Source organism: Theropithecus gelada, chromosome 9, assembly GCF_003255815.1.
Source record: "Theropithecus gelada isolate Dixy chromosome 9, Tgel_1.0, whole genome shotgun sequence".
In the NCBI taxonomy this organism is placed as follows: domain Eukaryota; kingdom Metazoa; phylum Chordata; class Mammalia; order Primates; family Cercopithecidae; genus Theropithecus; species Theropithecus gelada.
The window spans coordinates 91,746,571-91,774,419 of NC_037677.1; the positions used below are offsets into that span (position 1 = coordinate 91,746,571).

Genomic DNA, 27,849 nt, shown 5'->3' on the forward strand with positions numbered 1-27,849 from the left:
GAACCTGGGAGGCAGAGGTTGCAGTGAGCCAAGATCACGCCACTGCATTCCAGCCTGGGCGACAGAGCGAGATTCTGTCTCAATAAATAAATAAATAAAAATAAAAAAATAAAAAATAAATGGAAATCCAATTAATAAATTTGACTACTGCTCTTCTGTGCAGCAGATTTGGTTTCAGGTTCAACATAAGCAACATCCACACCATCCTAATAGCAACACAGACTGGTGGCCCAGAATTCCCAAGCTTGTAAAAAGCTCAGAAGGCTCTTCTTTCTGTGCAGAGAAGATTGCTTTGCTTTTTGCATGGCTCTTCGCCCCCTGTTATTCCCTCAATACACAACTAGTAAGAAAAGCATGATGAGATTCTTACCAACAAACCATCCATCGTCACATTTTTCCATGACATCAACGATATCTCCATCGCGGAGTTCCAACTCATCATCATTCTGTGGTATATAGCTATATAATGCTTGATAGCTAAATCTATACATGAAAAAAATGAATAGTAAGTGACTCAAATGTTGACAGGATTAAATAATGAATTTTTAAACTCCATTTCAAGTTCAATCAACATTTCAGTAGTGTTTCCTACTTATCAGTAGGGATAAAAGCGTTTTATTGACTATTTCCCTAATAACTTAGCATTTGTGGAGATGCATTCCACATATAAGTTAATTAAGGCTGAGGGATGGAGAACTTCTGACAAGCAAGCCATGATCAGTCCTCTTACTTAGCTTCATTTGGTCACCACAGCCAAGCCTTTTTATCTAGAGCACCTCCCACTCTACCCCGACCTCTGCCTTTTTTTTTTTTTTTTTTTGAGACGGAGTCTGGCTCTGTCGCCCAGGCTGGAGTGCAGTGGGCGATCTCGGCTCACTGCAAGCTCCGCCTCCCAGGTTCACGCCATTCTCCTGCCTCAGCCTCCCGAGTAGCTAGGACTACAGGTGCCCGCCACCTCGCCTGGCTAAGTTTTTGTATTTTTAGTAGAGACGGGGTTTCACCATGTTAGCCAAGATGGTCTTGATCTCCTGACCTCGTGATCTGCCCGCCTCGGCCTCCCAAAGTGCTGGGATTACAGGCGTGAGCCACCACGCCCGGCCGACCTCTGCCTTTAAAGCAGTGGTCCCCAACCTTTTAGGCACCAGGGACTGGTTTCGTGGGAGACAATTTTTCGACAGACGGGGTGAGGTCTGGGGGATGGTTTGGGGATGAAACTATCGGGACATTAGTTAGATTCTCATAAGGAGGGCGTAACCTGGATCCCTCACATGTGCAGTTCACAATAGGGTTCATGCTCCTGTGAGAATCTAATGCACTGCTGATCTGACAGGAGGCAGAGCTCAGGTGCTAATGCCTGGGGATTGGGGACCCCTGCTTTAAAGTAAACCAAGCCTTTTCCTTAACATAGGATAATCTATGTAGATTATGAAGCACAATCAGAAGTTATTTGGGCCCAGAGACATTACATTCTGGTCATACAAATGGAGAACATAAAACATTTGTTTTTTAAAAAAGTGTGTGTGTATAATAGCCATATATAATACATATAATAGCTATATATATGCTATTAAAAGTACATTCCAATTGCTTCACTGTTTAGCAAAACTATCTTGAGTTTCTTTACATGCCTGAACACATTTCATTCACTGCTTTTAAATGTGGATGTCATTTTTCTGAAACCCTTGAAAGCTTTTTTTCTTTTTTCTATCCCAGTGAGCATTGAGGGCAAGATTTTTATTTACTTGCTAGTTGGCCTAAGGCATTGGGTCTATGCTGTTTTGTCTGTTCTAACAGCCACTGCAGACAGCTGAACTGCTTGTGGTGAAATCTGATCCTTGCTTTGGCACCAAGGAAAAGCTTTGTTTTTATTTATTTCTTCAACAAATACATAAGAGGCACCTACTATGCACCAACTTCACAACTCTGTTTATTATTTTGAGACACAACAGTAGCAGGCAAAACTGTAAATGGGCCAATCATCTACCATTTCCAGTAGATGTCAATGAATTCCAGTGTGTGAGCAAGAAAGACTAGAAACAAGCAAGTGGAGTCAGTTCCCAGGAACGAGAGGTTCATTCTTCTCTGCTAAAACCAAAGGGACAACTTTACTTTCCATATTTATCCAAACGTATTGATAATTTGGTGGATGGATCTGGTTGCCAGAAGGAAGGTCTCAAATGAGGAATTAAGAGATGAAGATCAATTTCCAATTGGTAAATACTTTTTTTTTTTTCATGTTTCTGTATTTGCCTGCTGTCTCCTACTCAATTTGGAGTCCCCTACTGGCCTCCCAAAACATGCTCTTGCCAGCTTCTTAGAATGCCTGGGCCCTTTAACTCCCACCATGGCTGCTTTGCCAGCCTCAGCCCTGGGAAATAACTCCAATATCTGCTTCTCTGTTTTCACTCCCAGACAGTGGAGACTGGCTGGACAAAGTCCCACACTCTTGTTGCTTGGGTCCCCCAGTCAGTTCTAATTTGGGATGAACCTCATACTCCTCAGAACATTGTCCCATGGGGTCCTTCCCCCAGCTCTCCTGCCAATCCTGGTGTCCCCAGCTCAGCCAAGAGCTCTCACTCTACCCCCACTTCTGGAGTTGGAAGCTTGCTGTGCGCAGCACCTTAATCCTCCTCCCCTCCAGATTTAAGTCTCTGTGCCTCCACTCACCTTCCTGCCTCTGCTCCCACACATGAGGAAAGAAAGGTCCCTTCTCCAAGCCATGTTGAGCCCCCTTCCTGGGCTCTTCCTTCACTTACTTCTTTTTTTTTCCTTTTTGTTTTAGATAGAGTCTTGATCTATCTCTAGGCTGGAGTGCAATGGTGCAATCTCAGCTCACTGCAACCTCTGCCTCCCAAGTTCAAGCGATTCTCCTGCCTCAGCCTCCGGAGTAGCTGGGACTACAGGCGCGCACCACCACGCCCAGCTAATTTTTGTATTTTTAGTAGAGACAGGGTTTCACCATGTTGGCCAGGACAGTCTCGATCTCTTGTCCTCGTAATCCACCCACCTTGTCCTCCCAAAGTGCTGGGATTACAGCTGTGAGCACCTGGCCTCACTTAGATCTTATTTGCGTTAATTGGCATTTTACTCTGGTACAAATGTGCTTGTCTCTGCACCCTAAAAACACCTCCCCTGCCTCTGCTATTCCCTTGATCTATAGCCCCCCGCCTTCCACTCACCATCGACCCTTCCTAACACAGCACCTGCTGCCACCCCTACTAACACCAACCCTGCCATATCAGAGGTCACCAGGGATTTTTCCAGTTGCCATGGAAAATGCCTGGTAGAAATTTCTCATTTCCCACTCTTGGCCTCTCTGGGCAGGTGACACTGCTGCCAGATGCTGCAGCTGTTCTGTGAAAGCGAATGTCTTTAGACCCTCACTGGCATCTCCTGTTGCCCCTTCTCTGTCTCTGTGGCTGGCTAGGCTTCTTTACCTGTATCTCTGTTGGTAATCATACTCACTTCGACGGTTACAAAATGCCCACTGTGTCCTGGCTCAGGCCCTCATGGCTTCTTAGCTGGATTGATGTCTTCTAACAAGCATCTTTGTCCCTGGTCTATGAAATCTACCCTCCACTCTGTTGCCAGAGTTATCTCCCTAAAACAAAATATGATCAATATGTTCCTTACTTCAAAAACCTTCAGTGGCTCCCTAGTACCTACAGAATAAAATCCAAACTTACTTCGACTGCATTCTGGAATCTACCATCTGGTCCCATCCCACCTCTGAGCTTCATCTCTATCTCTTCCATGAAGCATATGCTGCAGCTACACAGGCCCTTTCAAGTTCTCCAAATACACCCACTCTATGCCCTTGCACATGTGGTCCTCACCTCTGGGAAGATATTTTCCTCCCTTTTCTAGCTCTCAGAAACCAATTTGTCTTTCAGTGCTTGGTCCAAATCTCTCTTTCTCTGTGCACAGAGTTTTCTCCTATGTGCTTAAAACATAGGAGGTATCCAATAATTTTTTATGAATGAATGAATGAAGCAACCCTTTCATTCATGGCTGGTCAGAATGAACCATTCCTTCCTCTAACTTCCTGCTACACTAGCACTGAAATCAGTCAGCACAGCTCTCATTTGCCATTCTACAGCAGTTAATCTTTACCTGCCTCTCTCTCCCAGCAGTCTATGACGGCCTTTATTTACCTGCCACCTGTTTTCACCTCGGCTGATGCGGAACATGTCCTTCACTAGAAATCCTTAGGAGAGAACCTGGGAGTAATTCACTCATTTCTGCAAACAACTGCCCCATATTCAGCCAGTGACCCGCTTTCTAAGACCAACAGTCCTCTGGGAACATGAGAACTGAAGTTCACCAGGAGTACTTACAAATCTTGTGAGGTTTGACTCCTGTCGGGGGTGACTCTTCGCTGCTGGGCTTGAGGTTGCTGAGAAATGATTAAAGATGATTTATTGTCAGAAGGGGATACCTTGTGATGAAAGTCAAGGGGATGAGAAACAGTGCTGCAGTAATGAACAGATTTTTCGGCAATGTTTATGATCTCATTGCAAACCGCTTCCTGTGAGGTGGCCCCAAGATATCCAGAAACCCCAATAAAACAGTCAACATGGGGACAAAAAAAAAAGAAAGAGAGGAAGAGATGTAACATTCCAGACGAAGCACATAAGTCCAGGGAGAAAACAGAGTTGAAGATCCAGGTTAAAAAAATAGATATTCCAGTAGTGGAGTGCAGGAGGGATCCAGGCGTAAGCATGGAAAAACAGGTAAGATACAGAAGAATTTGGAATTTAGTAAGAATATTAAAAAAAAAAAAAAAAAAAAGGAAGCAGCATAAAAGCCTGTAATTAGTGAGTAACTGTTACAAATGGAATACTTTAGGGTAGAAATGCAAGTATGTATCCCCAATCATGCACTAATACATTAATGTAATCCCACATATAGGCAAAGTAGAAATATTATCTCTAAATTCCTCTGCTCTTTACCAGGGGCTGGGGGTAAGGGAGTGGCCTAACATCTCGTTCTACTATAATAGCCACAGAATTCTTGTAAATAATGTTTCTGTGGGTTAACCAGGCATCATTCTAGTCTAGATTCCAAAAGCAGGATCAGTAAAAATTCTCTTTGGAAAGGCTGCAGTCTTATTCAACAGGCATCTTACCACATAGCTCTTTTCAGATTCTGTGAGATCAGGTCCTGCTCTCAATGAATGATGAGAAAGCTGTGATCACCAAGCAAATTATAAGGGAGACATTTTAGCAGATGTCACATTGGAAAGGATTCAAAATAAAAGCATGAGCAAATCCACGTACCACACCATCACGCTTGGATGACACCGGATACTGGCGGCCTATGGCCACCAAGTCTCCACAACAACACGGTGGGTGCACAGAAGAAAACGCAAATGTAGAGTTAGAAGCAAGCATCCGGGAAATGAAATGGGAAACTGGAAACATGGCTGCAGTGAGGTGAGGATGAACAACACAGGGTCCCCAGATTGGTAGGAGAGAGACTCAGAAAGGCCATCTTAGCCATGTCCCTTCACACATATTGGTCCCCTCACGCTCGGCTAGTAAGTATCTAGGGAAGGCTGCTGAACCCAAAGCCAGTTTTGGTTATTTTGTTGACAGGAAGGCCCCTCTAGCAGAGCAGGCCCGTAGAACCATCAGGTCTGCTGTATTTCAGAAACTTAGAAAAGGGAATAACATTTTGAAAACTTCCTTGGTAAGATTTTAAGTATCAACCAAGATCATTCCCCTGGAAAAATCTGCAAATGTCACACTCCGGTGAGGTATGAGATGAGTTCACATAGCTTGTAGGACAGAGCTTGCTTCCAGAAATAGGACTGTGTGTGATAAAACTGTCACTCTTCACTTACCAACCCAGGTACCACATGCTGACACAGAAACACATGGTCAAGCAGACCCGCCTTTTGAGTGGGGCTTCCATTGCAGGGGCCAGGCCTTCACTAGAAGAGTGTTTAGAACCATGTCCCCCAGAAAGGATTCAATTCTAAGCTCTAGGAAGTTTTTCTAAGTAAATACCCTGAAGAGCCAACCTTGAAAAAATCCTCCAGGTAACATGCAATAATAGCAACAGGCCGGCCAGGCATGGTGGCTCACGCCTGTAATCCCAGCACTTTGGGAGGCCAAGGCGGGAGGACTGCTTGAGCCTGGGAGTTGGAGACCAGCCTGGGCAACAAAGCAAAACCCCGTCTCTACGAAAAAAAATACAAAAATTAGCCAGGTGTGGCAGCATATACCTGTAGTCCCAGCTGCTTGGGATCAACTGAGCCAGGGAGAATCAGGTTGCAGTGAGCCATGATTGCAACACTGCACTCCAGCCTGGGTGACAAAGCAAGACCCTGTCTCAAAAAAAAAAAGCAATAGGCCACAATTCCAGGGCCTTCTAGACGCGCACTTAGAAATCTTTTGTGTATGACCCACTTGTTTCACAGAGAGACAGAGAGAATGAGAGCCTCCCCTGAGGTTACACAGCAAGTCAGTGGTAGGCTTTTCTCCTGGCTTCATCTATTGTCCCATCTGACCTTGTCTTTCATCCTCAGACCATCTTCTACTTTATAGAGTGTGCTCATTGACCTCATCTTCAGTGAGTCCCTCAGAAACTCTGGAGTCAGGAAAGACAGGGTTTGTCATTGTTTTCTTTAACAACCAAGGAAGCTAATGCTCAAAGGGGTTTCATGCATTCCTCGATATCACACAGCAAGTAAGAGGTAAAGTGGCTTGGCTGCTCTTTCCCCTCCACCAGACCACCCCCTCCTGTCCACCTCCACTGGAAATGTCTTCATCCGTTAGCAAGCCCTGCAGGACTAACTTCCATTGCAGGCATCATTTCAATACCACTGTCCTTTCAGGAAGCCTCTTCAAATTCTCCAAATCCCCTCTAAACTGCAACCACTCAAACCAGTCACCCTGCAGTCTGACAGGAGCAAAGGAAGAGGCAGAACTAAAGGGGCCATGTCATGCTCCTTCTGCAATGACTCTGGATGTTAGGTCTTTGCCGGGTGACTGGGAGCCGACCTCGTGTGGCTCCACCTACCACCCACACTCCACTCACCGCCTCTGGATTAAGGTGTCCGTATCACAAAGGAAAGAAATGGACATTTCCAAGTAACTTCTATGTGGGCTTTCAGAAGAATGAAACTTACTCTGGGCACCTTGAGTGGGTGATAATGATATGCAGATTTTAACATGACAGAAGAGAGAACTTCCAAACAATCCAACAATACAAGGGGCTGCCACAAGAGGAAATGAGTTGGCTGCCATGGCAGCTGTTTAAGCTGAGGCTGCTGTGGACTATAACTAATTGGGATATTGTAGAGCCATCCTTCTTAAACTTTAATGTATATATACATATCACTTGGGACCCTGTTAAAATGTAGACTCTGACTTGATACACCTGGACTGTATTGTGAAATTCTGCATTTCTACTTGGTAGTACTGAGGCTGCTGGTTCACAGACCAACTTTAGGCAGCAAGGGTGCAGAGAACCTCAACTGCCCTACAGTGAGATTCTTTGGCTACAGTATGCCAAGACCGGTGGTCTGGGTCACACCTCATGAAAACAAAAGTTCTCATAAAAAATAAAATATTTCCAAATTCCAGCTGGTGGCCTCATGACCTCCGGTCAAATGCAATACAAAAAAAAAAGAGAGGATATAGACAATCTCTTGGCAAGATCTCCATAGCTTACAGAAACCTAGCATCCTTCCACTCAATTTCACTCATCCCAAAGGAGTGACTGGAATCAATTATCTGGCAAACAATTTGGTGCTGAAAACAGGATCAGTGAATCAAATACAGTAAAAAGAACCTAATATTTTACAAGGATATATAGGTCCGTTACATACCTGACTTTTGTACTAACCCTCTGACTTGAGGAGTGCAGAATAAGGAATTTAAGGCTCAGAGGAGTTCCATCCCAGGCACTACTTTTTTTTTTTTTTTTTGAGACGGAGTTTTGCTCTGTCACCCAGGCGCAATCTGGGCTCACTGCAACCTCCGTTTCCCAGGTTCAACCAATTCTCCTGCCTCAGCCTCCCAAGTAGCTGGGATTACAGGCGTGGGCCACCACATTCAGCTAATTTTTTTGTATTTTTAGTAGAGATGGGGTTTCACCATGTTGGTCAGGCTGGTCTCGAACTCCTGACCTCAAATGATCCACCCACCTCGGCCTCCCAAAGTGCTGGGATTACAGGTGTCAGCCACTGTGCCCGGTCCCACTTCTATACTCCTGTCCTTTTGGGAAGAGTCTTTGAGTTCTCTAAACTCCTTCTAAACTGCAATCACTCAAACAAGTCACCTCAGACTCTGACAGAAGTAAAGGAAGGGACAAAATGAAAGGGCCCATTTCATGCTTCTTCTACAATGTCTCAGGACATTAGGCCTTTGCCAGGTGGCTGGGACCTGACCTTGTGAGGTTTGCACAAAGTAGTGTGAGAGCTGAGCCCTTTGACGTCTAATCTCCATATACCACCTGCCACCTCCCTCTTGAATCATGATTAGATTGCTTGTGTAACTATGATAGCAATACCCAATTTCTGCCTTGTCTGAAAACAGGCACTATCTATCATTTCTCTTCTTGAATACTTTTTACTCTAGGTGTTCAAAGACATTTCCTTATATAAAAGATACGGTGTATGGCAATAGCATCCAATCATTAATTGTGAACTATAGTACCAAAAGGGATACTGATGGTCCACCTTGTACCTTCCTTGGTCTCAGGCCATACCCCAAGCTAAGGATAATCATCATCATAGCTTTAACATTATAGTACAAACTTAAGCCCATTCCTGAGAGGTAGGGATGACTGAGTGCCTCACTTAGCATTTGTTGATTAAATGAAGGAAGAAGTCAAGATAAACATTTATTCTATTAGCTAAGACTCAATTTCTCTCTGTTTAGATTTAAGTGAAATAGCTTACATAACTGAAATGTAAACCAGTTTTGTTTTGTTTTGTTTTTCAGGGGATGGAGACATGGCATGGGGGTAGACCCTCAGTGGAAATGGAAACCATCACTATCCATCACAAGAATCAGCCCTTCATTTTGCAGGCTGTTTATCCTCAGATTTTTTTTTCCCCTCTAGGTATGTTTTTTTTTTCCTGTCCCCATTTTCTAACCACTTTACAGCTTTGCATAGTGCTTCTTCTGGACCTGTCCTGTCCAAGATGGTAGCCAGTAGCCACAGGTGGCTGTTGGACACTTGAGATGTAGCAAGTATGAAGTGAAATGTGTTATGTGTAAAAATAGACACTGGATTTCAAAAACTTAGCACAAAATAAAGAATGTAAAATCTCAGTAATAATTTTTAGATATATTGGGTTATAATCTATTATTAAAATTTCAGTTGTTCCATTTTACTGTGTCTACTAGAACATTTTAAAATCACACATGTGGCTCACATTATATTTCTATTAGACAATGCTGCTCTGAACCCTCCCCAGGTCCTCAGGGTCTGCCCTTATTTAAGCCTAAAAGAAGATACAAATTCTAACAAGGACTTCATTAGGGTTAAGAATAAAGGGAGTATATCTCATGCGAAGGACATTGCCGACTCTGGTGATGGCATTCTAGTTTTTCACTTGTTTACAAAACAACCAGCCCAGTACATGCGCGTGCGCGCACACACACACACACACTGCACTTCCCTCCTTTCCCCCGTTAATAGTAAGCAGATGATAGTCCGTGATCTAGAAACTGCTTTCTTCTGTATTCGTACACAAGTCGCCTCTCCTGGCCTGGAGTGCTTGCTTCATTCTCCCCAATTGGGTGAACCTGCATGTGTCCTTGCTGTTGCCCTTCTACTTTCAGTTCACAGAAATCCCCCAGAAATCAGATCTTAGCCTCCCTGGAGCTGTTAATCCCTTTGGATCCACAGAACACCTGGCGCTACTGCGGAGTTACTAAGCATCCGCTTCCAGCTTTGGGTGTGCACCAAGGCCTTGTGGACCCAAATCAATTGCACACAGGCTACAGAACAGCAGGAAGTCCTGACGATGTGGACAGGACAGAGAAACTCAACTTCCCTTGGCCCCAAATCCCCTCTAGAAACAGCGCGAGGCTCTGCTGCTCCCCTAATCTGCCCAAGTCTCACAGAGACGGCACTCCTCTAGTCGTCTCACGTCCCAAGTCTTCTCAGACCCCACCCCACCTTTCTCGTGACCTACCCTGACCTCCCAGTGGGACAGCGAGAAAAATCGGGTTCCAGGCCATGCTCTGTACTAACTGATTGTCTTGTGAACAAAATGCTTAACGTCTTAGGACTTCGAGTTCTAAAATATATAAGAGGATTGGACATAATTTACATAAATGTCCTTTTTGGCTTTAACGCTCCATGATTGCAATGTGCCTGTCCTATGGGTTAAGAAGTAGGAGTGGGCAGGGGCTGAGCTGGCTTAAGGGAGGCAGCACTCTACTCATTGCTTACTGAAGACTGGCAGGGGGAAGGCTTTTGACTACAGCCTCCAGATAGGGCTGGAGTGCTCACTTCTGGAAGCATCCCAAGTGATTGCCCCAGAATAGTCACAGAAGATTTGCACCTACTGGAACATCATGGGCAAACTCTTCCAGGGGAGTAGAAAGGCCCGAATGATTCAGTCTCCTGGGTGTGAGCTTCAGGAAATCACCAGAGCACCCTCTAAACAGCCTCTGACTCCACTGAGTTATCTCATTAAGTTTACTGAGAAAAAGATCACAGCTTAAATATAAAATGAATTACAAACAACTAGTTCAATTGCTTACCACCTAGATTTTATCTCCTTGCTAATCACTCAATAGACAACACATTAACTTTGTTGTAATTTGAATCTGATTACAACACTAAACTTACATGCTCAGTAAATATTCACCCAGTGCTCAGCCTTCTCTTCATAGACTATCATACAGTCTTCTCTTTCTTTCATAAGACTGTTAGGGGAGTAATGGCAGATACATATTCAAGTGTAAAGAAACCAAAGGCTTTCCAAGAATAGCTTATGCCTTTATACTGAAGGTAGAAGAAACTAATTTGGGGAGCACAAATTCCAAATTTTTTAAATTCTCGATTTGTGCAACCCAAAGTAAAATGATTTTCCCATTCTCTATTTTCTTCTCTTCCCCCCACCGCCCCCCGCCACCATTTTCTCTCTTAGGTGGAACAGGGTAAGGTGGATAAAGTAAACTACTTCTGTTTCATTTCCCTGGTACCTTGACATCACACAACAGGTTATTTATGATCCCATTACAGGCTCTGTGCTAGCTGCTTTCATCTCTATTATATTTCATTTAATTCTCATAGTAACTCAAGAAGGTGCTCAACATTGACCTCATTTTACAAATGAGAAAACAAAGACCTGCCATGTCTGAGTTGAGAATTTGAACGATTAGTATTGGAACATCTGTCTCTCAGACTCCAAGTTCTGCACACTCCACCACACCCCAACCTTTGAGGTTTGTGCTCTGCCAGAGGAAGATATCAGAAGAGCTAGAGATACTGACCAACAGGTCACCTTAATTTGTCCAGTATCCTGTGGCTGGCACTTTCTACTGACATGCTCCATTCTCCTAACACCTTCATAAGGGTAGACACTTTAGCTTTGGGTCTTAGTCCCTTACCTTTTTTTTTTCTGTTGTTCAGGTTAGACTGCAGTGGTGTGATCATGGCTCACTGTAGCCTTGACCTCCCAGACCCAAGCACTCTTCCCATCTCAGCTTCCCAAGTAGCTGGAACCACAGGCACTCGCCACCACTCCTGGCTAATGTTTTTATTTTTGTAGAGACGTAGTCTCCCTGCGCTGCTCAGGCTGGTCTCGAACTCCTGAGCTTAAGAGATCCTCCTATGTTGGCCTCCGAAAGTGTTGGGATTACAGGTGTGAGCCACCACGCCCAGCCAGTTCCCTACCATTAGTGTTGAGAGAATATCTGCTGCTTATTTTTGTAAGTACTGCAGCCAACGTCTCTCCCCATCCCGTAAGCTGTTGAATGCCCTCTATTTAGAGATTTCCCTTCTGAGTGAGTCAAAGGAAAATGTTTCCTATATTTACTTGAGTATCTTAACATTTAAATTTTCTTTTTTCTTGCAGGTTACATCACGGCTTCCTCTTCTATTTCTTATTTCCATCCTCAAGGCAGGCCTATGCCTCTGTTCTTATCTTTCTGGGAACAAACTTAGTTTCCTTGTGTTGAGAAGTGTTCCCTCTGAAGTCTCATCTTTCTGTCTTAAGTTGAGTCACTTTGCCTCCTTCTCCTTTCTCTAAGCCTATAGTTCGTTCTCATGCTTCTCAGACAGATGATTTGAGGACACATAGCTTTCCTGTATATTGAGATTTTATTTGATTAGCTTCCTTCCCTTTAGGAACCAAACTAACATCACAAAAGTTTTGTCACTTTCCTCAGGCCTTGGTTTTCTCATCTCATTGTAAAAGACTGGAGGCTCTTAACCTGCTGGTCTGTCACAAATGGACTTGGGTGTGGGCCTCTCCAAATGATGCAAAACTGTGTGTCACTCTCCTCCCCAAACTACTGGCCTACAGTCCTCAGCTGATCTCAGATTCTCAAAGGTTCTTGATCTAGAAAAAGTTATCAGTTACTGGAGTAGATGGTCTCTAAATATTCTTTTTAATTCAAAAATTCTAGGAGGTACTCTCACACATTGTAAAAACTCTTAAAAACCAAGGCTGGATGCCAGTCAACAAACAGTGCTTCTGTCACGGAGAAACTCCGCAAATATTTGATCATGCAAGTGATGGGATTTTTCAAGATGATCTTCCCTTTGCTTTCTTTTTCTTTTTTTTAGTGGAACAACCAATTTGATCTGTAACTGACTGTGAACAATGAATTGAGATAACTCACTACCACCAGACCTGTTCCCCTTACTTTCTTTTCCTCTGTTTACTTTTAAAAAATTTTTTGAAGTAGAGTCTTGCTCTGTCACCCAGGCTGGAGTGCAGTGGCATGATCTCAGCTCACTGCAACCTCCACCTCCCGGGTTCAAGCAATTCTCATGTCTCAGCCTCCCGAGTAGCTTGGATTACAGATGTCTACCACCACGTCTGGCTAATTTTTCTATTTTTAGTAGATACAGGGTTTCACCATGTTGGCCAGGCTGGTCTTAAACTCCTGGCCTCAAGTGATCTGCCTGCCTCAGCCTCCCAAAGTGCTGGGATTACAGGCGTGAGCCACCATGCCCAGCGTACCTTCTTGATTGTTCTAAATGTTGTTGGCCAAAATTGCGCCCAAGAAAATCCAAGAACTTCGGTGATAATTCTGAATGCTTGGGCATTTTGTATGCACATTTTTCATCCAATAAGTTGTCTCTCAAAAATTAAAAGGAAAAGCTTCTATTTTTCCATTGTAAAGGTCTGTAAATTGATTATAAACCCCTGACTTAAACTTTTGTATGTGTTCTTCTTTCTCCTTTCAACTAAAATTCACGCAGGATTTTTACCTAATCAAAGGATATCAAAGCTAAAAGGAATGGCATTTTTCTTGTCTGAATCTTTTGTTTATGGACAGAGTAGCTGCCAGGAAAGAGAAGTGACTCAACCAAAGATACTTGGCAAACCAATGGCAGAGCTAGAGCTAGAACTTGGAACCCTGACTCTCAATCCAGTGCTCTTCCCACCCCTTCCTGATGTCCCTGAAGACCCTTGCATTCATTTCACTCACTCTCTTCTGCTGTTCAGAGAAAAAACACACCTAAAAACATGGGCAACTGACCCAGTGTAAACCAGTTTAGGAGTGAAAAGTCAAACCATTTCACACGAAGTGTCCACACATTTGCAGAGTTGAGGGAGGTGGGCAGGTGACTGATTCAAAGGGTCACCGTCACTCCTGACGTATGTTCTGGTCCCAGCCCCTTCTCCAGAAATCCCCTTTTCTATTCACCTGTGGATACCAGAAGCCTCACCCAAACCAGGAATGCATCATTCTCCATGCATACCTTTCATGGTCCTACCTCTGGGCCTTTGCTTGAGCTATTTGCCTTGAGTCCCACCTTCCTGTTGTACGCCTGTGAGAAAAACTCTTATTCTTTAAGGCTCAGATTAAATGTTACTTTTTTGAGGAGAGCAAAATCACCTGGTGACCATCCAGCAGGCCCCAGAGGCAAAAACTCCTTATCTGAGGAATTTAGAAGGGAGCAATGACCACCTGGTGACCATCAAACAGGCCAAATTCTTTATCTGGGAAAATTAGAAGTAATTAGACTTCCCTATCATTTAAAGCAGGCATCTGGTCCCAGATTTCTTTCCCTCCAAATTTATAAGTAACTAGAATTTCTACACATCTCTGGAATGGCATGCTGAAACTCATTGTGCAACCCTTGCTGACATTAAGGCACCAAAACATCTACAGATGTAATCATTTATGACCTATGTGGCCAGTATGGTCCAAATTGCCCCTAAGCTTCCACCTTAAGGTCCACAAACACTCCTGAGGAAAATCCACCACAGTGCGCTCAGTCCTCTCTCACTGAGTGCCCTGCTGCACTCTTTTGCAGTATTCTTTCTTTCTAATAAACTTTCCTTCTTCAAACCTATACTGTTATCAGTCAATTTTTCTTACCAACACTCAAGTCAACCACCTCCTTGTGCTGCGGCTCTGACACCCTGCCCAGCATTTTTTTTCCTGAGGTTTCCAGACAACCACCTTCCTCCCTTGTTATTATTTCTCCCCATCTTGATCTTCCAGGGGGTGTAGTTTGTGACTCTCTTTCCTTATTTGCATTATAATTATTTGGGAACAGATCTTACTCCCCTGGTGGAGATCCTAAACTCCTTTAGTTGGGGTCAGTCATTGTTTGTCTTTTCTTTCTTTCTTTTTTTTTTTTTTTTTTTGAGACGGGGTCTTGCTCTGTCACCCAGGCTGGAGTGCAGTGGCCCTATCTCTGCTCACTGCAATCTCTGCTTCCTGAGTTCAAGTGATTCTCCCACCTCAGCCTACCAAGTAGCTGGGATTACAGGCATGCACCACCACGCCCAACTGATTTTTTTTATTTTTTAGAAGAGATTTTTGTATTTTTAGAAGAGATGGGGTTTCCCTATGCTGGCTGGTCTCAAACTCCTGACCTCAAGAGATCCGCCTGCCTCAGGCTCCCGAAGTGCTGGGATTACAGGTGTAAGCCACCGTGTCTGGCTTGCCTTTTCTTTCATTCAACAAATATTCACTGGGTGCCTTCCGTACATCAGGTATCATGGTCTTGCCCTTGGAGCACTGATACTTTATGGGAACACAGGGAAGCAAAGGGGGCTGAGAGAGGCTCACTCACTCAGACCATTGCAGGGGCTGTGGCAGCACAAAGTCAGAGCACTGAATCCACTCATGCAGGGGTGGGGGAGGCTGTCAGGAAAGGTGTTAAAGGAAATCAGAATATTTTACTCCAAAATATATTTTTTGACATATTTTGGGATGGCTGTCAGAGAGCCAGCAAAAACAGGTAGCTCTGCAAAGCTGTCTTTTGTGCAGGAGATTTGTATTTATAGAGAAAAATCTGCATTGATGCAGCCAGGTTTTCTCTGAGGCTTTCCCTTGTCTAGATCTAGAAAAGATGAACTGACAGGCTGACACCTTTAAAGGCCTAAAAGAAACATTTACCATCTATTCTCTCTGAGGCTGCTACTTGTGAGCTTTCATCTAAATAACAAGACCCCCTTTGCTAGCCAAGCCTTACTTTTCTCCCTCCCATAACGTGTCTTACTGCTTAAAATCTGATTTACCACCATAACCTGTCTTTGGCCATCCTCTGAGCCCCCATTCTTCTGTAACCTCAAGATGGTATAAGCTTCTGCACCCCATTGGGGGGTTAGGTCTTCATTCTGAAGGCTCCTATGTCACATAAAATTGTATGCCTTTTCTCCTATTAATTTGCTTCTTGGCCGGGTATGGTGGCTCATGCCTGTAATCCAAGGAGGCCGAGGCGGGAGGATCACTTGAGGTCAGGAGTCTGAGACCAGCCTGACCAACATGGTGAAACCCTGTCTCTACCAAACAAAACACAAATTACCTGGGCATGGTGGCATGTGCCTGTAGTCCCAGCTACTCGAGGAGGCTGGGGTAGAAGAAGTCTTGAATCTGGGGGCAGAGGTTGCAATGAGATTGTGCCATTGCACTCCAGCCTGGATGACAGAGTGAGACCTTGACTCAAAAAAAAAAAAAGAAAAGAAAGAAAAGAAAAAAATTTTTTTGCTTCTTATCAGTAATTTTTAGGGAAACTTCAAAGGACAAAAGGGAAACTTTCCCTTGGCCCCAACAGCTTCCTAGAAGTTACATCTAAATGGAAGCCCTGATGATGTTCACCCCTCTCTATCTCTTGCAGCAAACTGCCTGAAATATCCTGAATGCTTCAAAGAGTAAATGATCATAACATTTCAGAATATCTTTTCATTCAAGGTTCTCAGGTAAAATTCCCTCTCATTATTGGTCAGATTCTCAACCTACCTCCCCAATACCTATAATAAAAGTGAACTTTTGTTTCAGCTCTTTAGTTCAGCAAGGATCATAATGTCTGACAGTTCTCTTGATACACAAACTGGTCTGGAATGCATTTTTCCTGTGGTCACGTCATTCTGATGGGGCTGCCAGAGAACAGTTGTCATATAAGTCCTTTCCATTTTTAGCATGTCTGTCACCCAAAGGGGGCCCAAGACACAGGAGCCTCTTCTGAAGGACCCCGTTTCCAGAGTTGTCAGCTCCTGCTCCAGCCACAGGAGGGGAAAGTGAGGCGGCTAAAGGGGAGGTGCGGGCGCAGCCCTTTTCACACAAATGCCAGCTCTCAAGGGGGAGCGAGCCCCAGGCCACAGCCTGGGCACACCCATGGAAAAGGGGCTTGTGCCAGGAGGTCAGAAGGAAGGGAGGGGACAGGAAGTGGTACACTTGGGGTCTGGAGGCCCACCAAGAAAGGAACACCAAGTTTCAACAAGCCTGACTTTCCAATCAACATAATCTTCAGTGTTGCCAGCTACTCCACTCCTATCCTGCCTTAGGAAGCAGGAAGCGTATACCCCTAACCTTACTCGGAGATCCGGCACCGTGCGCACTTCCTATACACACAGGATCTTGGAATTGGGCCGGGATGATGACTCAACACTGACGATAAGGATGTCCTCGGGTGCCTTGGGTTGACTTAGAACGTTTATAGAATTATTCCTGTGTCAGAGACGTTTAATTCTTTTCAGCTAGCCACTTTACCACCTCTTCTATTTTTTCCTCAACCTGTTCCAGGGCCAGGCAAAGCCTTTGCCAGGTATTGCTGCTTTCCTACGGCCCCACACAGCAGCGGGAGATCCCACATATGGAGCCTTGGCACGTGCCAAGCACCAACTTCCATTAATTACCTCACTGAATCCTTGCCCTACAAGCGATGGACTGCTTCCACTCCTATTTTGCATGTGAGAGGTTAAGTGGCTTTCTAGCAAAAGACTAAGCCTGATTTCTTATAAACTACCCCATGCTGGCTCACCCTCAGTGATCCCTACTCCTGATGTGCTGGCCCACCCATGGGCCCACATGTGCTTGGCTGGAGCTGGAAGTCTGGCCTAGTGTGTCTCAAGCCTCTGTGCTCCTGTGTCCCCCAAGCATGCCTCTATTATTGCATAGGCTCCTCCTTGTTTTGAGGAGGCTTGAACTTAGGGTCCTCAAGAGGAGAGACAAATGACCCTTGTATTCTGCCCAGAGGCTGGTACCTGCAGGTCTTATTCATAGACGGAATAACTACAGCCTCAAAGGGAAACTGAGGTTGCAAGCCTAAGGGTTAAGCACTATTTACTGTGGACATCATACATACTAGATACTTAATAAATGGCTTGCAGACATCTTCAGGAACTCGATCTGGGTCTAAGGAGGTTCTAAGAATATTCTCAGTTCTAGAAGCAGTTCTAGATCACCCAAGATGGTGGCTCTATAGCTTCCATTTATAAAGTGCTGACCATGTTCCCAGGATCATAAGCCCTGTACTCAACCACTTTTTGACGTAGGTGCTATCACCTCCATTTTAAAGATGAGGAAACTGAGTCTCAGAGAGGGGAAGTAACTCACAAGTCACTAGACAGTAAGAGGTGGAGCTGGCATTCAAACCTGGTTGCTTCAGAGGAGTTGCTTAAGTCTTTGACTTTAGCAGTAGTAAACAGCATAGCCAAAATCAGAATTGTGATTTGTTTAGTTGCTAATTTCATGACTCCAAAAAAATTTTCAAGTCTCAAAACACCCTAAGGCTACCTTTGCCCAAATGCTGCACTCTTTGTAGCTGACCCAGAGAGAAGATGGGACACTCACCCAAAAACCTGGCATGCCTACTCGAGGATACCCCATGTCAGTCAGGGCCCCAGGAGACCTGCATTCTCCTCTCCAGAACCAAAACACCTTTGTTGCGTGGCAAACAAAGGCCCCGCGCGCCCACACAAACACGAGACAGGACAAAGACCTGACAGAACCGAGCACTAGCAGAGCACCATGGGTTATGGATACAAAGTGCATCTTACATAAAAGCAAACCACACCACCACACCAAAGCCTGGTGTTCTCAGCTGTATTAGTCAAAGCAAACTGAGGGTCATCTCCAAGGCATACATGGGACGTGAGGAAGGTCTGCCTTCTCAGAGGCCCTTGCAGCAGGCCAGGAGGCATTCAAAGTAGAGATAACTTCCGAATGACCTCAAGTGGTCAGATATAGCCTGTCCTTTCCCTCCAACTGTATCCAGCCCTGGCACCTGAATTCATGTCCCCCCATTCCCTCCGGGGCCATCTCTTTGCTCCCGAGGCAAGCAAATGGTCTCACCAGCATTCACTTGGCCTCCGTAGATGGACCGGGGCGAGACGTGCAGCCCACCCTGCCAAGTGAGACGCCAAGTGCACACGCGGCATGCTGCAGTCCTACCTGGCTCCCACCTCTCCGAGCAGCTTTCCTCCCCGCCTGCTCGCCACCTCTATGCCGCTCTGTCTGCTCAGCCTCACTTCCTGGAAAAGTGCTACCCAGGGGCTTGCCGGGCCGGCTCTCCTCAGGGGTGTTGAGATCTGAGAGTCTGTGTTCAGTACTCAGGCACCTGACCACGTCTGAAGGCTTCAAGCAGCTCTTCTTAGAGATCTCGGGTCCGCCAGGGCCTCTCTGGCCTGCCTCCCTCTCTGCTTTCCTCTCATATTGTCCACTCTCTTCGCGCCATGGCTGCCTCTTGCTCTGGCTGCTAAAGGCATCACTAAGCTGGGAGATGACACTATCAGAGCTCCCCAGTGGCAGCTGTGAGAAGCTATCTTGGTGGATGCCTGAAGATGGTGTGTGGACACCACCGTCTCCATTCATGTGAAGGGAGGCCTGGGAAGCGGGTGCTAGGGCGTAGGTTTTGTGTGGGGAAGGTAGGGCCAGTGGAGAAGCTACTGACCGTGGGGTGGGACGATCTGACCAACTCAAATGGGGGAGGCTGAGAGACAGGGAGGGACTGGCCCTTGGTGACAAGGCGAGGTGGTCAGTGTTATAGACAGAAGCCTCTGGCAGAGGAGGCAAGGGTGGGGTCAGGGCCAGAGAACGCCTGCCTGGGACCCCCACAGTCAGCGAGATCCACTCAGAGGTGACGGCGTGCATCTCGGGGGACAGGGCTCGGCGGGAGTGGGGCAGAGATGAGGGTGCTGGCGTGATGAGCTTGCTGTGACTGGAAAACTTAAAAAGAAGAAGAGAGAGGAAAACAAAGGAAAGAAGCAAAAGGTACAAGTGTCAGCATAAAGGAAAAAGAAGGAAAATAATCACAAGGGGTATATAAAGAGGAATGAAATGGAGAGGATGAGCAAGGACACTCTGGTGTCCAAAAAGGAAATCCTTGGGTTACGTCTGGGGAGAAACCAGGATGGGTGAGTGTGCGTGTGAGCATGTGCGAACGTGAGCCTGATGTGTGCAGGCAGTGGGTGGAGGAAGCAGCCAGAGGTGTGGAGATGGAGAGAGGTTCCCGTCAGAGTAGTGACGGATGAGGCCGGCCTGCTTTGCAGAATTGGATTTTCAAAGGGACCCACTGGAAGCTCCCTATCCCAGCCCCCCAGCCCCTGTGCATCCAGATCCCTGACCCGGAACCATGGGGAAAGGTGGCCCCGCACTGCCATGGCCCTTCCCTGAGGTTTTATTTTCTCTGGGAGCTCAGCAGAGTCTTCCAGAGAGGAGTATGAGTAGTGTACTAGTTTTGTTTTACAATCACTCTTGGCTACAGTCAAGTGAAAAATGTAGCCGAGTTCTCTGCATCCTTACAAAGCAGAATGTCCCGCCCCAGTCACACACCCTGTCCTATAAGACAACAGGATGCGGCTGTCACTGTGCAGGAAGCCCTGGGTCAGCCTGTTTAATGCTTTCTGCCAAGAACCCTCTACTGGGGTCAGTGATGAGCAGGTGTCAGAGGAGGAAACAATTAGAGGACTAGACAAGAGGCATCGTCTCAGGGTCAACCTGGGCCCCCAGGTCCTACTCTTGTTCCTCTGCCAACCTCCTTACAACATACATGGTGGTTTGGCTGGACTTTTTCACAGGATGCCACCCCCACTGTATCACCCTGAACTCAAGGTTCTGACATTTTCTTGGCTTTGGGAAAGTGGGGATCAGTTTGGAATAGTTTATATTTGTAAACAAGTTTATTCATAATTAATGTTTGGGAGAGCCAACATCTTACCATGCCTATAAACCTACATCCTTTCAGCCCACTGAGACTGAGATGCTGTAAGTTACTTGTTCCAGTCACCTGGTTCCGGTGAATGCAAACACTTTGGACCTGGTCTACGTGGCTGATGAGAAGAAGGTGTAAGTCTCTCTTTCAGCCTTTGTCTTCTGCAGGCCAACTTTGGCCAAGATGACTGAGGACCACATTTGGACCATGGGATTTATGACACAGTGGTGGTCCCCACACCAACAGCTTCACCCAGGAGGGACCAACTGATAAAGGCTCTTGTTTCTCTTTCCCTAGTCACTTTATTCCCAGAGCAATTATCTGACTCTTCCTTTTCCCCTGAGATAATATATCTTCAACCAAGCACTGGAAAAGGCCATTTGTATGCATGAAGACAAAGTCCAGTGTACAGTCTGCTTTCCTGCAGTTTTTGTTTTTTGTTTTTTTTTGGAGACAGAGTCTCGCTCTGTCGCCCAGGCTGGAGTGCAGTGGCGTGATCTCAGCTCATTGCAACCTCCGCCTCCCAGGTTCAAGCAATTCTCCTGCCTCAGCCTCCCAAGTAGCTGGGACTACAGGTGCCCGCCATCTTTTTTTGATTTTTGAATTTTTAGTAGAGACAGGGTTTCACCATGTTGGCCAGGCTGATCTCGAACTCCTGACCTCAGGTGATTCACCCACTTCAGCCTCCCAAAGTGCTGGCGTGAGCCACCACACCCGGCCTCCTGCAGACAGTTTTTAATTGCAGTGCTCAAAAACCTCCCCAGAGAGGCTGTGTGCCAACAGCACTGTTGACTAAGAAAACTCACATGCTGAGTATGAAAACCAGTGACGAGAAGCTTAGATACCTGAGGGCTTGCAGTGGCACTGCGACTTGGGGAGGCGGAGAAAGGCAGGTCCATGTAATCCACAGGGTTTTTCACCAGTGGCCGCTTGATCACATCCACGTAGGTGATGGGGAAGATGCCTTGTCGGGATGTCCCCGGGATCCTCCCTTCGTACCAGTTCTCATCTACCTGCCGGAGCAGTGTTATCCTCTCACCCTGGAAGACACAGCAAAGACAGGGTCCTTGTCCTAGCATGCCTTTGCATGCCTGGGGCCTCTGCCTGCATGCTTCAATGTCCTGCATTGTTTACCACATTCTTAGCTCAGGAAAAACATTCCCTGCTGAACCTGGAGGGAATTACCACCACTGGGATGAGGATGCTAATGGCAGAGGAGCTACCTTGATGCTGGGAAGTTTAGCTTGGTTCTTTAAGTATTTTAGTAAAGGAGAACATCAGATTTGTGCCCCTAAGCCAGGGAACAAATGTAGTATTTTTGACTCATTTAATGTGAAACAGATATCCAATCTTCATCTCTAAGGCAAAGATTTTGGGGGGTTTCTCTTTTTCTTTCTTTTGTAGCATTATAAATACTTACAATGTATCATTATAGAAAAATCAGAACACAAACATAAAGCAGAAAGCAATCATCACCCATCACATAGTCATTTGGGGATAAACACTATTAATATTTGGCATATGGACTTTCCAGATTTACTTCTACGCATGTGAATTAAACCTCACATATTTTTTCTTATAAAAATTGAGTATGAACTGTATTTCCATACTTTTCCAACTTGCTTTTTAAAAAATACTTAATAGTATATAGTAAACCTCCTTCTTTATCAAAAAATAGAATTCTAGATTTTTAATGGCATTGCACAGCTTAATGGACGACTGCAGGGTATTCTGTTGCACACACATATAATGATTTAATTACTGATCCCCTGCTGTAGGGTAAATTGGGTTGCTTCCAGTGTTATATACGATGGCTCATCTTTTTCTAACCCATGTGCTCACTTCCCTCAATCCTCAATAAAAATCAGTAACTTTAGCAAGCCAGAGAATTTTGCCATGTAGAGTGTTTGGATTCTGGAAAGAAGAACTTCTCTGCACAGTATAATTGTGTCTGAATAAGCATGACGGTGATGATAATGATACTGGCATCTCCTGTTTACTAAGCACAAACCAGATACCATGTGTCATGCTGGGGGCTTCACATAAGCTGTTTCACCTAAGTTTCTTACAACCACCTAGGGGAGAGCCATCTATCTTCATTTTTTTCTATAAGAAAATGGTGGCTTGAAAAAGTATTTAACTCCCACATTCTGCACAGCTGGTTTGTGCCTTTTGGGTTCAAAGCTTTTCAAACTTCTCCTGGTATCAATGCACTTGTTTTTTCCACTAGGTCACACCAATATATTGTAAAACCCAGTTCCCAATACAGTGCATTATCACATCATTAGTTGGTAAGTGTTGGTTGAAAACAGCTTATAAAAGATGTCTAAGACTCCAGAAATACTATCTTTAATCAGTGAGCTCAATACAGTTAAACCCTGACATTAGCCTAGGGTTTATTTTAAAAATACCTTACCTCAGAAAATTCTCCAATTTCCCTTAATGCAATTCTTTTATTTTTTTTTCTTCAATAGAGACGGGGTCTTGCTATGTTGCTCAGGCTGGTCTTGAACCCCTGGCCTTAAGTGAGCCTCCTGTCTTGGTTTCCCAAAGTGCTGGGATTACAGGCCTTAATGCAATTCTTTTTTTTTTTTTTTTGAGATAGAATCTCACCCTATTGCCCAGGTTGGAGTGCAGTGGAGTGATCTCAGCTCACTGCAACCTCTGTCTCCCAGGTTCAAATGATTCTCCTGCCTCAGCCTCCTGAGTAGCTGGGATTACAGGAACCCACTACCATGCCCAGCTAATTTTTGTATTTTTAGTAGAGACGGGGTTTCACCATGTTGGCCAGGATAGTCTCAAACTGACCTCAAGTGATCTAACCACCTCGGCCTCCCAAAGTGCTGGGATTACAGGCGTGAGCTACCGTGCCCAGCCCTTAATGCAATTATTGATCGGCATACTTCTCTTAACGGTACAGACAGCACCCCCAGACTGGGATGTGATAGCAACACCACACTTCCCCACATAGCTGCGCCATCCAAGAGAGCCCCAAAGCAAGGCATGAGAAGGGCAGCTTACCTTTCTGAAGGACATTTCTACTTGTGTATCACCATTAAAGTTAAACTTAGCAATAGCTTCTCCATATTCCAAAACCTGCACTGGTGTCAACTTTTTGGGCTGAGCCTTCTCAGCAGGAGGAAGAAGCTGAGAAAGGGAAACAGGTAAAAGAGAACAAGGGAAGAGAAGAAAGCAGGGAAACAAGACGAAAAGGAGGAAACAAAACATAAGCATTTAGTAAATAAACGGTGCTTTGGGCACGGTCAGGCTTTTCCTTAGAAAGAAAAGGGGCTGCGGTACCTCAATATAGGTGCGTGGGAAGATTCCCACCCGGCCGTGGTGTTCTCCTTCATACCAGTTCTGATCAATTTGCTTATAAATGTAAACAATATCTCCCTTCTGCAGAGGAAGCTCCCTGTCGACAGAGGGTCAACGGCATTTTAGCAGATGTTTCAGTATGTGTAAAATTAAGACACTTCAGTTTTGGAGCAAAAGAAGACTTTTAAGTGGGGTCAAAGGGTACAAATTCCAGAGAGGGGACTCCATATTTGGAAGTAAGAACCCCACTATTCAGGAAATTACATCACATTTGGCATTTTTCCAGTCTTTTGCAGGATGGATGTTAACATTCAAATTGACTAGCCCTTGAAAGTGCTCAGAGGCCTTATTAATTTGTTGTGGTTTTCTAAATGCATTTTTTGTGAATGCTGTCTTATGCTCAGAATATTTATGCAACACACAGCAATGCACTCAGCTGCCTTAACTGATGTTTATTAAACGAAGAAAAGTGTCTCCTTCTGGATACCTTCACTATCCTCTTCTATGCCCTAGCAGGACATGCCTTCGTTGCTTTAAATTGCCCTCAAATTATTTGTGATATATTGACATCCTTCTATCATTCCATCAATTTCACCATTTGTCCACCCATCCATTTTACCACCATCTTTGTATCATCATGCAGTAGAAAGGTTCTGAAGTTAGGCAGATCTGGTCCAAAACCCAGTTCTGAAATTTAGTAGCTCTGGGACCATGGACACAATACTTAATCTGAGACACTGTTTCTTTAGCTGAACTTGGAGCTAACTCAGAGTTGCTGGAGAATGCTTCAACAAACTAAAAATAAACAGCTAGGATGGTACCTGTTGTACAGGTAGGTAACACTCAATAAATGTTAATTCCATTACTTTTTTCATGAGACAAGGTCTCATTCTGCTGCTCAGGCTGGAGTGCAAGTGGCATGATCACGGCTCATTGCAGCCTCAACCTCCTGGGCGCAAGTGATCCTCCTACTTCAGCCTCCTGAGTAGCTGGGACTACAGGCATGCACCACCATGCCTGGCCAATTGTTACATATATATTTTCATAGAGATGGGGTTTTGCCATGCTGCCCACGCTGGTCTTGAACTCCTGGGCTCAAGTGATCCTCCTGCCTTAGTCTCCCCCAAAATGCTGAGATTACAGGCATGTAGTCACCGTGCCCGGCCTAGTTCCTTTCCTTTTTTTTTTTTTGAGACGGAGTCTGGCTCTGTCGTCCAGGCTGGAGTGCAGTGGCCGGATCTCAGCTCACTGCAAGCTCCGCCTCCCGGGTTTACGCCATTCTCCTGCCTCAGCCTCCCGAGTAGCTGGGACTACAGGCGCCCGCCACCTCGCCCGGCTAGTTTTTGTATTTTTTAGTAGAGACGGGGTTTCACCGTGTTAGCCAGGATGGTCTCGATCTCCTGACCTCGTGATTCGCCCGTCTCGGCCTCCCAAAGTGCTGGGATTACAGGCTTGAGCCACCGCGCCCGGCCTCCTTTGCTTTTTAACATGGAAAAGTGATGTTGGAAAGAAAAGTAGATTTTCCTTCAAATGCTCTTTGTGCCCCTTTGCAACTTTTCCATATCCATTCTTTTGTTTGCCTTAATAATGATGATGTTATTATTATTATTATTTATTTATTTTTTTAGACAGTGTCTCACTCTGTCATCAGGCTGGAGTGCAGTGGTGCAATCTCAGCTCACTGCAACCTCCACCTCCCAGGTTCAAGCAACTCTCCTGCCTTAGCTTCCCGAGCAGCTGGGACTACAGGCACGTACCACCATGCCCGGCTAATTTTTTTTTTTGTAGAGACGGGGTTTCACCATGTTGGTCAGGCTGGTCTTGAACTCCTGACCTCATGATCCACTTGCCTTGACCTCCCAAAGTGCTGGGATTACAGGCGTGAGCCGCCGCGCCTGGCCCAGATGATGTTAATTTTTAACCAGGACTCTTTAAAAAAAAATTAGACAAAGGCAAATTTTAAACAAAATGAAAACTTAAGGATAAAAATTAGAACTTTTTCTTTTTCTTTTTTTTTTGAGACAAGAGTTTGCTCTTGTTGCCCAGGCTGGAGTGCAATGGCGTGATCTCGGCTCACCACAACCTCCGCCTCCCGGGTTCAAGCTATTCTCCTGCCTCAGCCTCCCCAGTAGCTGGGATTACAGACATGGGCCACCAGGCCCAGTTAATTTTGTATTTTTAATAGAGACAGGGTTTCTCCAAGTTGGTCAGGCTGGTCTCGAACTCCCAACCTGAGGTGATCTGCCCGCCTCGGCCTCCCAAAGTGCTGGGATTACAGGCGTGAGCTACCGCGCCTGGCCCTTACAACTTTTTCTTGAATTAAATAATTTTAAAATTGTAACATTTTACTGAATTTAAAAAAAATGACCTAGATCTTTTTCATTTGTGTCAAACCAATAGGATGGAAAGGTCTCCAATTGTAACTTGGAAGGGGTGTGCTCACTTTGCAGGATGCCAGGAAGTCCCACGGTATGTGAGGGGTGCTGGCCGAACAATGAGGGCACATCTGGAAAACTATAGAAAGTCAGTTCTGTGCTGAATAAAAGCACAAGGCAGCCTTTGTGGGTCTCACATGAGCAGACAGGATTCTAACCCTCAAGAGGTCTGTAAAGGGGATGTGGGCATTTGTCTCTGTGAGAAGGAATGTCTCGGGCCGCATTTTTGCCACAGCCCTCTTTGGTGGGCATTATGAATTCCCTCTCCCTTCACCCCCAACCACAGGCACATAGATGAGCAAGACCCTCAGCATATTCACTGCTGTGGAGACCTGCAGGCTCCTGACTCTACTATATTAAGTATCTTGCAGCTGTGGAGGGGGGTGGGAGCGTAATGGTCCTACTGTTAAGCAAAGGATACACTTGTGTGTGAGAGAAAAACTGAGGGATCAGTAGTTGCGGCTGATGGAAGTCTACTATGGGAAACATGGGGCCCTATTCTGCCACTACTGTGGACTATACCCCTAGCTCCCAAAGAACCACGCGACCAGGTCTGGTGGTGAGAGGGTTTGAGAAATATGATTCGCTTTAGATCATTTTTGGAGCATCACGGTGTACATCAGCACAGCAGAGGCTCTGAGAAGACCCAGGGGAAAGAAACTTGTTTAACTTTGTTGAACCAAGTATTCCATAACATGCTTTTATTTTTTTTAATTTTTTTATTATTTTTTAGATGGAGTCTTACTCTGTTCCCCAGGCTGGAATGCAGTGGCGTGATCTTAGCTTACTGCAACCTCCACCTCCTGGGTTCAAACAATTCTCATGCCTTAGACTCTTGAGTAGCTGGAATTACAGGCACTTGCCACCACGCCTGACTAATTTTTGTATTTTTTGGTAGAGACAAGGTTTCGTCATGTTGGTCAGGCTGGTCTTGAATTCCTGACCTCAAGTGATCTGCCAGCCTCAGCCTCCCAAAGTCCTGGGATTACAGGCATGAGCCACTACGCCTGGCCCCGGCAGCATGCTTTTTTGAGTAACTGACTGTGGGGAAATGTAAAACCAAGTGACTGAAGGGCTTAAAAGACCATGGAGCTAGAATTTACTTTTTTCACTAAATTTTGTGGACGTTTTTTTGGAGGCAGCATGTCGTGATGAAAACATGGAATCAGAAGGAAGGAAACCTCTCTCCGGCATTAGCAATGTTGATAAAAGGTGACAATTTCTGTGGATCTAAGCTTTCTCACCTGTTCTATTTGACGGGGTTGCTCTAAAAAAAAGTTGTTTTAAGACTCTTTATGAAATCTGGGAAAATGTACTATTATCATCACTAGACCATTTAATAAATCTTACATAGATCTTTCTCAATTCAAAGAAAAAGTGTATTAATTAAATTGCAAATTAATTTATATATCTCTGTTATCTTGTCTGGTTTAAAAAAAGGGGGGTAAGAGGATAACATATTTTGAGCACTAAATTTTGGTACACTACGCAAAATGTTTTA

General features: G+C 45.1%; 1 protein-coding gene across 5 annotated transcripts in view; it reads right to left on the reverse strand.

Moving 5' to 3' along the window:
• SORBS1 (sorbin and SH3 domain containing 1) overlaps positions 1-27,849 on the reverse strand; it is a 252,779-nt gene that overhangs the window by 6,492 nt on the left and 218,438 nt on the right. For 3 of the 5 annotated variants that reach the window (XM_025396196.1, XM_025396194.1, XM_025396195.1), the window contains 5 exons: positions 23,896-24,010; positions 23,617-23,742; positions 21,441-21,635; positions 4,338-4,396; positions 371-483 (listed from right to left, as the gene is read on the reverse strand). In XM_025396196.1, coding sequence (XP_025251981.1) covers positions 371-483; positions 4,338-4,396; positions 21,441-21,635; positions 23,617-23,742; positions 23,896-24,010 — 608 coding nt within the window. Of the gene's footprint in view, positions 1-370; positions 484-4,337; positions 4,397-5,128; positions 5,189-18,836; positions 19,611-21,440; positions 21,636-23,616; positions 23,743-23,895; positions 24,011-27,849 lie in introns of all 5 variants that reach the window. The other 2 variants (XM_025396193.1, XM_025396192.1) reach the window with 2 other exon arrangements.